The sequence below is a fragment of the Mus caroli genome, chromosome 1 (assembly GCF_900094665.2).
Source record: "Mus caroli chromosome 1, CAROLI_EIJ_v1.1, whole genome shotgun sequence".
Classification (NCBI taxonomy): Eukaryota; Metazoa; Chordata; class Mammalia; order Rodentia; family Muridae; genus Mus; species Mus caroli.
In genome coordinates, this window is record NC_034570.1 from 86,461,939 (window position 1) to 86,475,166 (window position 13,228).

Genomic DNA, 13,228 nt, shown 5'->3' on the forward strand with positions numbered 1-13,228 from the left:
TTTTTTTTTTGTATATGAGTATACTGTAGCTGTTCAGGGGGTTGTGAGCCATCATGTGGTTGCTGGTAATTGATCTCAGGACTTATGCTCGCTCTGGCCCCAATCAGATTTATTTATTATTAGATGTAAGCTCACTATGGCTATCCTTAGACACACAAGAAGAGGTCATCAAATCTCATTACAGAGGTTGTGAGCCACCATGTGGTTGCTGGGATTTGAACTCAGGACCTTCAGAAGAGCAATCAGTGCTTTTACCCACTGAGCCATCTCACCAGCCCCTCTTCTGTGGTTTGGTGGGTAGCAGGATGGGTTGTTTCCAATAACTGGGCATATTGTTTCTGCAGGTGGAGTGGAACTTGTCAGGCTGGGGCTATGTCTTTATGGGTAGGGGTAATGCCCAGTAAAACCTGTCTCAATTTCTCTTGATGGGAGGCATGTTCTAGACTAGTTTGAGATTAGCTGTAAGGTTTCTATAACAGTGCTTGTCAGGGTAGTAGAGAAGAAGGGGCTCCGAGTCTTGGACATGTTTAGAAGAGGCTTGAATGTGGCCTGTGCTGGGTGATGGCCTGCCTGGGTCATATAGTCCAGCCCATGATGTTCTTATCTACAGGACTGCAGTAGTCTTTCNATGTTGGCCATCATCCAGCTGTTATTTAGACAGGTGTGCCTTGGGACATTTGCCCTGGGAAGTTGGACTCCTCTTTATCTATAGAATGGGTGGCTGCTGGACCTTAGTGTTCAGGCAGTGTCGTTGTGAGAGCTACATTTTTGGTTATGCGGCCCGTGGGTCTTTGGGACAGTGGGAGTGGGTGCNGTGAGAGTCTTTAGGATACATCCCAGGTGACTCATGGGATGTNTACCATGCATTTAACTTGGGTGGGAATATTTGCCTCCAACTCTGGAAAAAGGAAAACCCATTAGCATCCAGATAGGTCCTCTTGTTGGTTCTCAGTGAACCCTGAACTAAAAGGGGTGCATAAGAGGGATCCCCTGGACTGGAGCCCTCCCTACTGCAGGTCCCTCCAGCCTGGCCCCTGGCTGCCCTTGACTTCTGCTTAACAGGTAGTTTCCTTGTCCTCAACCCCTGGCCTGGGTTCTGAAACCCAGAAATCAAGAATGGANCCTTTGTTCTCTGGTCACATCTGCCTGGTCTCAATGCTGGCTGGTCAGGCAGCACCAACTAGAAAANCAAACTAGTGGCTTTGATCAGCCTTGGTAGCACACTTTTCCTGCTAGCTGTAGGTCTGGCTGAGAGGGGCCACTTTCTACAGCACATTAGCAGGGCTGGTCTGAAAGAAGGCAGAACCTTAGGTAGATGGAAATGTCCTTATGCAAAGCATGGGACAGCAAGACCAGTTGGGGATTGCTGTGTCTTCTGGGCAGGATCATGCTCCACTAGAGAGGAGTGTTTGGTGCTGTAAGCTGCCATACGGTTGCTGGGAATTGAACTTTGAGTCTTTGAAACCTTAATGAGGGGCTAGAACCCACAAACTCTGTCTCAGGCAGCCTCTAGTTAGAGCCCCTTGGTCATGGCAGACTGCCCCTTCTGTTTGGCTGGCCACTCCTTCCAGATCCTCATTCTGGAGGAGCCTGTGGCTAGGGGCCACTGTTCAACATCGTATCACAATGTCCTGTCTGTTCCCAGTGGCACAAAAGTAGATGATGTCTTCTTCCTGTTCAGACCCTGTAAACCACGGAGAATCCAGGGAACTGGAACCATAGCCTGGAAGAAGGGTGCAAGTTTGGAGACCTGACCTATATGTGTCCTGGGCAATCTGCTGCCTTCTGGGCCACTGCCATTGTGGAGCAGCTAAAGTATCATCAGATGTTTTTTTGAGGGGGGGGGGCACAGAAGATCCACTCTGACCCTGTGTGTCTCTGAACCTGTGGAGCCTGGGCAGGAGGATCTGTGAGAGTCTCTCATGAAGAGAAGCAGCCCTTCCCATGTTCTGAGTGGAATGTGGGGGAGGTGAGGCGCAGGGTGGAGAACAGCCTGGTACTGCTTATCCATCCATCCAGGTTCCTTAGCCTGCTGTTAGCCTGGAGAGCTACTTGGCAGACCCCTTGCACTTTGTCTAAGTTCTGAGATGCGCGCTGGCCTTAGGGAATCATGCCCAGCACCTGACCCCAGTGGAAAAGGTTGTTGAAAGGACTGAGGTGAGGCCTTCCCACTACCTTCTTCTCTTTTAAGCCAGGAACTACTGAACTTTTAAGTTTAATAATTAGGAGACAGTTTACCAGGATGTGAGGACTGTAAAACTCATGTGAAAAACTGGGAGGGGAAGGGGATGACTTTGTAAACCTAATGATATCAGCTATGGTGAGAACACATGCTTTATAAAACCTAAGTACTTTCAAGTCCCTGTTCCAGTATCACTGTTGACGGGCAGGGGAGGCTCACGCCTTCAGTCCCAGCGCTTGGGAGGCAGAGGCAGGTAGATCTCTGAGTTCAAGACCAGCCTGGTCTACAGAACAAGTTCCAGGATAGCCAGGGCTGTCAGAGAAGCCCTGTGTTGGGAAAAAATAACAAAAAAACCAAACAAATAAAAAACAAACAAACAAAAACAATAGCAACAACCCAAATAAATCCTGTATCCACATAGTAATTAGAGGAATGTAGCAGTTTGGCTTTCTCTCGGCTTGGGGAAATGACATTCTGGATTTCAGTGTAAGTTATCAGCAGCTCTCACCGCTTATGTGTGGCTGCTGTCTTCCTTATGATTTCAAGTTCCACCTCAGTGTGAGTCTGAAGTCAGTGTTGTTTTTAATCCACAGTGTCAATGTGATTACTCATTTGGTATCTGTTCGAGTTGGGAAATGGTTGAAACTCTGCCACACCACCTCCAATAGGATCTGTGTGACAAGTTCTCCAGACTGAAGCGATCGACCTTAAAACAGGAAGCTCTCCTGGAACCGGTTGTGGAACTCTTGGCTGGAGAAAAATTATTGAACCGTAGTTCTCATGACAATCTATCTGTTTTGTTTTCTCTTATTCCTTTTCTTACTTACGTGTTCCTGGGTATCCTAGGCCAAGATCTTAAGCGAGAATAATGGGTAAGAAACTATCCCTTAATATGGGGTCACTAGCATGACCCTATCCCAGGGGAAATCAATGCTTTGCTTTTTAAATCATTTACAAAACTGTTGTGATAAACAAAAAACTTTCCCAACAATGAAATTTCATATGGCTACACATGTGCATTTAGCAGTTGGTTTTGGTATATGGTAAAGAAAGCCTTAATTAGAAAGAATTAAAATAGTTGAAATGTATGCATCAAAGATTTATAAAAAAAATCAGATGGTACATTTACACAATGGAGTACTACTCAGCTATTAAAAAGAATGAATTTATGAAATTCCTAGCCAAATGGATGGACCTGGAGGGCATCATCTTGAGTGAGGTAACACAATCACAAAAGAACTCACACAATATGTATTCACTGATAAGTGGATATTAGCCCAAAACTTAGGATACCCAAGATATAAGATACAATTTGCTAAATGCATGAAACTCAAGAAGAATGAAGACCAAAGTGTGGACACTGTGCCCCTTCTTAGAATTGGGAACAAAACACCCAGGGAAGGAGTTACAGAGACAAAGTTTGGAGCTGTGATGAAAGGATGGACCATTTAGAGACTGCCGTATCCAGGGATCCACTGCTTGTGGACGTTGTACATCGTGGTGCGCACTAGGCTCCGCACCACGATGTACAACGTCCACAAGCAGACACAGGAGGGGCCTAGCAAACACAGGAGTGGATGCTCACAGTCAGCTATTGGATGTATCACAGGGCTCCCAATGGAGAAGCTAGAGAAAGTACCCAAGGAGCTAAAGGGATCTGCAACCCTATTGTTGGAACAACATGATGTACTAACCAGTACCCTGGAGCTCTTGTCTCTAGCTGCATATGTATCGAAAAATGGCCTAGTCGGCCATCAATGGAAAGAGAGGCCCATTGGACTTGCAAACTTTATATGCCCCAATATAGGGGAATGCCAGGGCCAAAAGAATGGGAATGGGTGGGTAGGGAAGTGGGGGGGCGCTATGGGGGACTTGTGGGATAGCATTGGAAATGTAATTGAGGAAAATATGTAATAAAAATATTAAAAAAAATCAGGCATTAGATGTTAAATAAAAAATGAACATATGGGGTTACAGAGTTAGCCCGGCGGTTAAGAGCAGTGACCATAAGGATTTATTAACCTGCTCTTGGAAATATGCCACTAGCCTTGGATGTCTGCCTCACTGAATACATCCTTTTAGAATTGTTATATTTTGATGACTTATACTAATAATGATGTTACCTGTTCTGCTTGTGATTCACTGAATACATAGTTTCAGAGCTGTAATATTTGGATGACTTTTGTGCTTTACTCTGCCAAATGATTTTTGTTGGTATTTGTGATTGTTTTGCTGGAGACAGTTTTTAAGATTTGTAATTTTCTTTTAATGTATAAAATCCCCTGCTTGAGAGCTGCAGAATACACTCAGATTCAAACTGCTTCTGTGTTTGTTTCTGTTTGTCCCAGCCAAATTCTTATCCACCTCACCTAGCTTTGAGGACCCTCATTCCAGGGACCCCCATACCCGACTGAGGTGCTCTGTGACAAAACTCGTCTTGTACCTGCTGTAAGTGTGTCTCCACCACCAAGGTGATTTTCTATATGGACTTGGGATCCATCGTGGCCAGGTCACTTGTTGCCCTGATTAGTGGTGATATCTCTATTTATCTATTTTTTCTAAGTCCGTGTTCTATTACTATGAAATGATGCCATGAACACAGCAGCTCTTTTTTTTTTTTTAAGATTTATTTACTATTTTATATACAGTACACTGTTGCTGTCTTCAGACACACCAGAAGAGGGCGTCAGATCTCATTATGGGTGGTTGGGAGCCACCATGTGGTTGCTGGGATTTGGACCTTCAGAAGAGCAGTCAGTGCTCTTACTTGCTGAGCCAACCTGCCAGCCCCACAGCAACTCTGATAAAGGAAAATATTAACAAGGTCTTGCTTACAGATTCAGAGGCTTAATCTGTTATCCTCATAAGAGGGAAGCATGGTGGCATTCAGGCAGACATGGTGCTGGAGAGGGAGTTGAGAGTTCTATATCAGAATCAGCAGGCAGCAGGAAGAGAGAGTACCCCTAGATTTGGCATGAGCATTTGAAACCTCAAAGCCTGTCCGCAGTGACACTCTTTCTCAACCAAGGCCACATGTCCTTGGCTATCAAGTAGCTCTGTTCCCTAGTGACTAAGCATTCAAATATATGATCGTATGGGGGCCATTCCTATTCAAATCACCACACCTATACTTAAGTTTCTCAGCCAACAAGCTCTGAGCAACTGCTTCTTGAACACAATTTGGGGGAGGGGTTTGGTTGTGGGCTCCATCTCTTAGTAGTTGGAGCTCAGCTCACACTGGTGAGCTGAACAGGAATTGCTATGCTGAGGGCAAGACCCTCAGTGGATGGGGCTAACAGCTACCACACTCAGAGTCTCTGATAGCTCTGAATCTACCCAAGCATATGTGGAAGTCTGAGTGAGAATGGCTCCCCACAGACTGATGTACTTGAATGCTTGGACCTCAGTTGGTAGAACTGTGGTAAAGATTAGGAGGTATATAGCCTTATTAGAGGAGGTGTGTCACTGGGGTGGATTTTGAGGTTCAAAAGCCAGGCTCTTTATGTTTCTGTCTCTGTCTGTCTGTATGTCCGTCCCTCTCTCTGCTTCCATCTTGTGGATCAAATGTAAGCTTACAGCTACTGCTACAGCACAGTGCCTGCCTGCCTGCCTGTGGCCATGTTTCCCACCATGATGACCATGGACTAACCCTCTGAACCGTAAGCAAGCCCCTCATTAAATATTCTCTGTCTGTCTGTCTGTCTGTCTGTCTGTCTGTCTGTCTGTCTGTCTGTCTGTCTGTTTCTCTCTGTTGTTGTTTGTTTTTGAGATAAGGTTTCTCTGTGTAACAGTCCTGGCTGTCTTTGAACTTGATTTGTAGACCAGGCTGGCCTCAAACTCACAGAGACGCACCTCCCTCTGCCTCTGCCTCTGGAGTGCTGAGATTAAAATTGTGCACCACCAGCGCCCTGCTTAAATGCTTTCTTTCATAAGTTGCCTTTATCACATAAGGTGTCTCTTCACAGTAATGGAACAATAATTAAGACAGCATCTCTGGAGCCTGTGTTGACCTTGACATCTGGGTGGTGAGAGACTCCAGGGTACTGTCCTCCAACAAGCAGCTGACCCTGGCTTACAGCCACCCTTCATATGACTGGCCAAAGCAAAGAGGCAAGGATTTAAGTGTCCTGTTGTCTTAGCCACACAAGGAGGGCAGTGTTCAAGGCTTTCTCCTAAGCTAAGAACGAGAGCTGGCCATGAGGGACAGGATTAGGGAGCCATACCATGGATTGCTATGGCTGTGTAGGTCAGCTGCCATCTTGTCAATCTGTGTGGGACCTGCCCAGATGGACTTCCCTCTCAAGTGTTAACTATACTCAGCAGTTCTCAGAGTGTTAAATTAATTCAGTTAGTAAGGAAGGAATTTTGAGATAGGATCTTACTATGTATGACCTGGCTGACCTGGCTTACCGACCCCAGTTTTGTTTTTTATGAGACAGGGTATGCCTTGGCCTTGAACTCATGCAGTTCTGCCTGTCTCTGCCTCCAGATTATTCAGATTAAAAGCTCTTTATTTTATTTCCTTAGAAATAAAATTTTCATGCAGCAAAAATCTACAAAAAATACTTTTCTTGTATTTATTTCTTACATCACTGTCATTTTTCAAAGGTCTCTTTTTTTTTTATCCCAAGTTTGTAAAAAAAATTTTCCCTCTTAGTATAAATAAAGCTTTGAAGAAGAAAATATTTCTGGCATTTAGTTACACATCTACAGAACTATTGGCCTGCCCTCAAATCGCTATTAGGCACAAAAATTAGGAAATCTGTGAATTCCTCATAGGTCCATTTGGAGCTGAGAGGGCTAACATGGACGGTGAGGAGAAAGAGAAAGTCTGACTTGACCAGGGAAATCTTCCTGGCTCAGACATCCCAGCTGCCAGGGCTCTGCCTGGTGATACAGGAAGGGGAGGCGAGTGAAGGGCCTGCTTTCCCTTCTGAGCCTTGGAAGAGGTCTCATTTCTCATTAGGATTCAACAGTTAAGCTAGGTCACTGGTGTGGGCTATGTGTGTGTGTTAGGGGTGGAGGGTAGAGGGTGGTAGAGGGTGGGGCATTGGGCACCACACCTGAGCCAGTAGGTAAGCTTCCTAGGGATTTAAGTTCAGTTTTCACTGAACCTATGCCCCACCTGGCATGCTGAGAACTGGCTGTCTTGTACTCAAGGAAGTGGGAGGTTTTGACCGGTGCTTCCCTGTCCATCTCCTGGCGGCTCTGAGGCAGGATGCTGTCCATCCTGAGAGGCACACAGAGGTAAGGTGGCTCTGGGTGGTCAGCCAAGGGGGGCACTTGCCTGCCTTCTAAAGTAGCTCAAGAAGCTGACAAAACATGTTGACCATATTTGTCTTTGAAAGGAAGTTGGCTTGGATTTGGGGAATTAGTGCTCATGTTTCATTGAAATCAATCTTTTTAGATTTTGTTTCAGCCTTTTAATGTTTGTGATGCTGAAGATTAACCCAGATATTTGCCCTTCAGTCTGTGGCTGAAGCAGCCCTCAACCATAGAATTATACCTCAAGCCCAATTTCACTCGGGACAGGAGAGCCTTTTGGAGTTTGGAAAGCCCGAAAGAAAGTTTCACCCCAGCACAGAGGTATCAGGATTACCTGGATTATTTGGGAAGATTTTTTGGTGGGGGCACTGGGATCAGGGACTTACTGGCTTGGTTCAGTGACTTTGGTCCTGGCTCATGGCTGGGACCCTGTTTTTATAAGAATGTCTGGGCTCTGAGGCCCTGACAGACTTGTCCTTGTTCAGAGCCACAGAGAGAAGGTTCACCTCTGCCCTGAATTATCTACGCTTCCCTTCTCATGGGTATTGTTGGAATATTGTAAAGAATAGATAGGCTCAGAGGTTTCCTGGTTACTGACGGTTAAAGCACAGAGTTCTGTAAACTTCAGGGCTGCCCTTAGCTTAGGGGCATTCCATACCATCCAGGTTCCTGTTGTCTCTTCCGCACCTAGTCTGATGGTGGAAAGCTTGCTGAAATTCTGTGCTTTAGAGCACTGAGCTCAAGGGAAGTCTCTCTCAGGGACAGAGCTGTCCATATGGGAGGGGGTCTGTGTGACCTTTCGAGTGGTTTCCATGGGAGGCCGATGTGGGCATGGATTCTGTGTGTCCCTGTGGTCATCTGTCACTTAAGGCCAGCTATTGTATCCCAGTCTGGAGGCTGGCTTTGCAGAGGAGTGGGTAAAGTAAGGAAGCTTAGGTATAGTTTGCTGGTGTCCACCACGTTGGCCAAAGAGGGTGGGAGAGATGAGAACTGAGGCCGAGTGTGGTGGCATATGTCTGATGTGTGAAAACTTTTTCCCTGGGGAGACGAAACTTACATTATCTACTCACCCCAGATAGGGAACCCAAGAGAACCCAAAGCACAGATACCAGTAAAGTCCAATTTGGTGAAAAATGAGTTTCATTGGGGTTACTTACAGGAGTTTGGGTGAGAGGTTACTTAAAGGAGCAGAAATGATTCAAAGTTAGCTGAATCACCAAAGCCCATCCCAGAGCATGGGTGACAGCTCACAGATCTGCGAACCTGCAGCTCAGCCTGCAGGCAGCTTAGCAGTTTGGAGGCTGTCCTTTCCAGGTGCCTCAGTTGATCTAAACCTCTTCTAGGTAGTTGTTCTGGTCTCGGTCTTAGAGATGGAGGGAGAGCCTCATCTTTTCTTGCTTACTCTGGAGGTGGGGTAGTGGTGTCTATTGAATCTGCTCAATTTCAGGGACTTCTGAAGGTATTTTGAGTTGTTTATCTGCCAGCTGAAGGAGCTTCCCACAAGATGGCATGGTTAATTCTCTGAGCAAGCCTTTATGTGACAATGCCTTTAATCCCAGCACTGAGGCCGCATAAGCAGGAAGATCTCTTGTGAGTTCAAAGCTAGCCACAGTTACAAGTGAGATCCCATTTCAATAATTAAACAACCAAGCAAAAAATAGTGAAATTACCCGCTGAGTGTGGTGGTGTATACCTTTAACCTCAGCACTGGGGAGGCAGAAGTAGGCAGATCTCTCTGATTTTGAAACCAGCCTGGACTACATAGCAACTGTAACTCAACTTTTGGCTACTTTGTTTCTTTCTTCCACCCTTCTCTGCCCTTATTGTACCCTTTCAATCCCCTGACACTAGAGAGGAGAGAAAAATGGATAGAGGGGAAAGGGATGGTGGGGGACGTTATCATTAGACTACTTTCTGCTGATCAGGACATTGAATTCCCTGGCACAAGTTTGATATTTGAGGTCAGGATCTCTAAATTTCTTCATGCTTCTTCCTTATGTATGACTACTTAACAAACCACAGACAACCTCTCATGGGGCCCTAGCATGTATATAACCTCTGAAAAGTCCCCAGAATTCCAAGTGTCACACAGTTGCTGAAACTATCTGCAGCTGGCAAAACCATGCCTCTGTTAGAGCAGGAGGCAAATGGAAGTCAGCTGCTGTGGACAATCTGAAGCTGACCCACATCCCATACCTGGGGTTAAAAGCAAAACATTCTTATAATAGTTCTATGTCTTTTTAGAGATTTGTTTGTTTGTTTTATGTATATGAGTATACTATAGCTGTCTTCAGGCACGCCAGAAGATGGTCTCAGATCCTATTGCAGATGGTTGTGAGCCACCATGTGGTTGCTAGGAATTGAAATCAGGACCTCTGGAAGAACAGTTAGTGCTCTTAATTGCTGACTCATCTACAAAATTCTCATCACAAACAATTTTCAGGACAGCCAGAGCTACAGAGAGTCTCTCAAAATCAATCAATCAATCAAACAAACAAACAAACAAACACGAAGGAAGGAAGGAAGGAAGGAAGGAAGGAAGGAAGGAAGGAAGGAAGGAAGGAAGCCAGTTTTCTGCCCAAGGGAGAGCTCCATTTTTGACCATTCTCTTATCTTTTTATGGGCCATGTTGACTGGACACTGCCTGGGAAGGGCTCTTTCTGTCAGGAATTCTAAAAAATAAATGTCTGCCTCATGATTCAATAGGGTCCTGGCCAGTTCCCAATTAGATGGCACATTGTTTTGCTTGTAGAAGTCACCTGACCTATTGTAAACCAGTGTCCATAGAAATTGACTGGCTGACTGGAGTGCTGCCATGTCTGGGGAATGGGAGGGGACATGGAGGAGAGGGTGGTATAGAATCCTTTGTGACAGGAGTGGCAATCCATGGAATTTCCGTGTCACTTGTGAACCAAACACCCGTTGCAAGAAACTAACAGAAAGAAAATTTCAGAGACGGTTAGTACTGTACATCATCTGCCTGCCTACCTTTTGGGAGGTAGCACATGAAACTCTCTGATCCGGGAAAAGCCATCCTGCTGGATCACTGGCTAGTGATACTTGCTCTGAGTTTCCAGGTGGTTCCTAAGTTGGACTTACCTCCTATATGAGTAGGTATAGGTCAAGTTACCCATTGACTAGCATGGCAGGAGGCCATGGGACTGACAGGTTGCCCTCTAGGACGATACCCAAAGTGGATAAGTGGAGGGTGGAGGAGAGGTGCCACAGTTGGGGGGAGCAGAGCTGTGGGCATGTGGGAAGGAGCATGGTGCATGCTTTCTTACAAGTAGCTTTGCTTCTTGCCTCCTTTCTGGGTATCTCAGTCTGGGTAAGATTTAAAACCAGAGTTTCTAGGTGGTCCAGATTGGAAGAACGGTACAGATTGGAAGAACGGTACAAGTTTTGTAATATTTCCAGGACCACGAACCATTTGCTGCTACCAGGGATAATCTTTGTTGCACAGTGCTTGGCCATCAGCAGGGGTTGCACTTGCCAGACAGGTGCAGTGACTTCTGTTTCTCTCTAAATTATGTTGGGATCTATGAGAGTTGTGGCCTCAGCTTTTCACAGCTTCTGCATTAAAGGCAGGGTGTGGTGAGGGGGTAGGACCAGGTGCTTGGGTAAAGAGACTTGACGGTTAGGCCTGGGGCCATTCATCAGAAAGTGTTGTTTTCTTGGTAGCTCACAAGAGCCTCACAGCTACACTGGGGAAGGGAACTGGAACAGTCTGGGGACTGCTTCCACCAGGAAGCAAACACTCCACCTGCCTCCCTCCTCTGCCCTGGCTAATGTGTGTATTAAACGACCAGCTTGAGTTGAGCTTAGTGGCAGATAGGGCATCATCTCTGATGTGCAGATGGTCTCTGTACCTTTCTTGGTAGTTGATAACTGGGTCACAAGATCCCTTTATACTGGCCCCTGTGACCATTTCACGCAGAGCAGGTGTGGGTTTCATGGTTCCCATTCCTGGGTCCCCTTCAGTGTGGAAGCCCCTTGATTGTAGGACCCGTGTGGATCACTCAAGCTGTGGAAGAAGTGGAGTTGGAGGGCTTCGATGTATATCAGGGGACCAGTTTCCGGGCAAAGACCTTAGGTTATGGCTTCCATCTAAGGGCAGAATAGACAAAAGCCTGGGACTGCCTGGGCCTGGAAGATGGTGTCCACAACAGGGATTCTTGGGAATCATGGGAAACGTGCCCTTTCCACCCATGTTCTTGACATGCACAGTGCTTGGTCCTTAGATGAGAAGACTCAACAGTACCATGGTTTCACTGAGGTCATCTAAGATCCAGCTGGTAAATAAAGCAGCCAGCCTTGAAAGTTAACTGGCTTCTTCTACAGAAAAATTAGGGCCAGCAAAGTAGCTCAGCAGGTGACCATGCTTGTTGGCCAGCCTACCAACCTGATTCTAGTCAGAGAACTCTTGTGGTGGAAGGAGACAACTGACTCCTGCAAACTGTCCACTGACATTTCACATGCATGTCATAGCATGCATGCATGCACATACACATATGAGCAAGTGCACATATGTAAAATAAATGAATAAATAAATAAATATATGTATCAAAACTTTTAAAGGAAGAATAATTGTTCCTTATTTTCTTGTCTCTCTAAGCTGGCCTTTGGAGCCAAAAGCCAGATGGTCTTACATTATAGATATATTTATGGAGATATCCTGATTCCGTAGTGCTGGTTGGAGACGCTGACAGAAGGCTTGTAAAGGACTTAGAAATGTTTGCATACATCTTGAGAGGATGGCAAAGGGACTCAAAGTGGAAAGGGTTTTTTGTTGTTGTTGCTGTTGGGTTGTTTTTTTTTTTTTTTTTTTTTTTCGAGATAGGGTTTCTCCGTTAGCCTCGGATGTCCTGGAGCTCAGGCTGTCTTCAAATTCACAGATCCATCTGCCTGTCCATCCCCAGTGCTAGGATTAAAGGTGTGCACCCCCATTACCTGGCTCACAGTGCAAAGTTTTTTGTTTTTTGGTTTTTGTTTTTGTTTTTTGAGACAGGGTTTCTCTGTGTAGCTGTCCTGGAACTTTCTTTGTAGACCAGACTGGGCTTGAACTCAGAAATCCGCCTGCCCCTGCCTCCCAAGCACTGGGATTAAAGGCGTGCGCCACCACTGCCTGGCTCAGTGCAAAGTTTTTAAGTCAATGCTGTGAGAAAGAAGGGAAGAGTCCTTTCTCTTTCTGTACATAAGAACCAAGATTCATTTTTTAAAATTCAAGCTTCTGTTTGTCCTCATGCAGAGGATGGGCTGGGTGCAGGCAGGGTCTTGAACTATGGCTGCCCTGGACCCCTGTTCAGGCAGGGACGATGTGTGGAGGTCGTCGGCTGTGTTGAGTCAGAGGCAAGCTGGTGGGCTTTTCAGCTTGTGATTTGGGAGCCCTGGAGCCTGACTTGGTATTAGAACTGTCCCTGTAAAGTCTCATTCCTGGAAATCCATAAGACAGATGGTTAGTGTGTGCTGAAATTTTATGAATCTGAGAGGAGGCCAGTAAGAGACAGCATGTTTAAGGAAGGATTTTTATGTAGAAGAATAAACGGATGTCTGGGGAAGAGAAGAAGGTGAGCAGTCCTTTGGCTTTGTTCTGCACTGTTCTTATCAGATGGCGATGTTATTCTAAGTACAGAAGGCTGTAAACTGTCCAGCCCTTTGCAGTCACCTCCCCAGGGAGTGCTAGCCATAGTGACATGGGGTGGAGCCTAGGTTGATATTGGGAAGACTCATGGCCTCTAACTCAATGACATGTGTTCAGTAGACATTCTACAACATCATTTC

At 45.8% G+C, this 13,228-nt stretch overlaps 2 protein-coding genes across 4 annotated transcripts in view; both read left to right on the forward strand.

Annotated features, from left to right (window-relative positions):
- The window catches only part of LOC110295638 (D-2-hydroxyglutarate dehydrogenase, mitochondrial-like), an 11,330-nt gene extending 9,576 nt beyond the window's left edge, over positions 1 to 1,754 (forward strand). The window contains exon 7 of the mRNA XM_029475437.1: positions 1,572 to 1,754. Within this exon, the coding sequence (XP_029331297.1) occupies positions 1,572 to 1,754 (183 nt within the window). The remainder of the gene's footprint in view (positions 1 to 1,571) is intronic.
- Positions 1,755 to 6,961: 5,207 nt separating this feature from the next.
- Positions 6,962 to 13,228, forward strand: part of LOC110294003 (galactose-3-O-sulfotransferase 2) — a 14,628-nt gene continuing 8,361 nt past the window's right edge. Inside the window, exons 1-3 of one of the 3 annotated variants that reach the window (XM_029481154.1) lie at positions 6,962 to 6,994; positions 7,343 to 7,429; positions 7,652 to 7,768. In XM_029481154.1, the coding sequence (XP_029337014.1) occupies positions 7,401 to 7,429; positions 7,652 to 7,768 (146 nt within the window). In that variant the 5' untranslated portion in view covers positions 6,962 to 6,994; positions 7,343 to 7,400. The other 2 variants (XM_029481152.1, XM_021161946.2) reach the window with 2 other exon arrangements.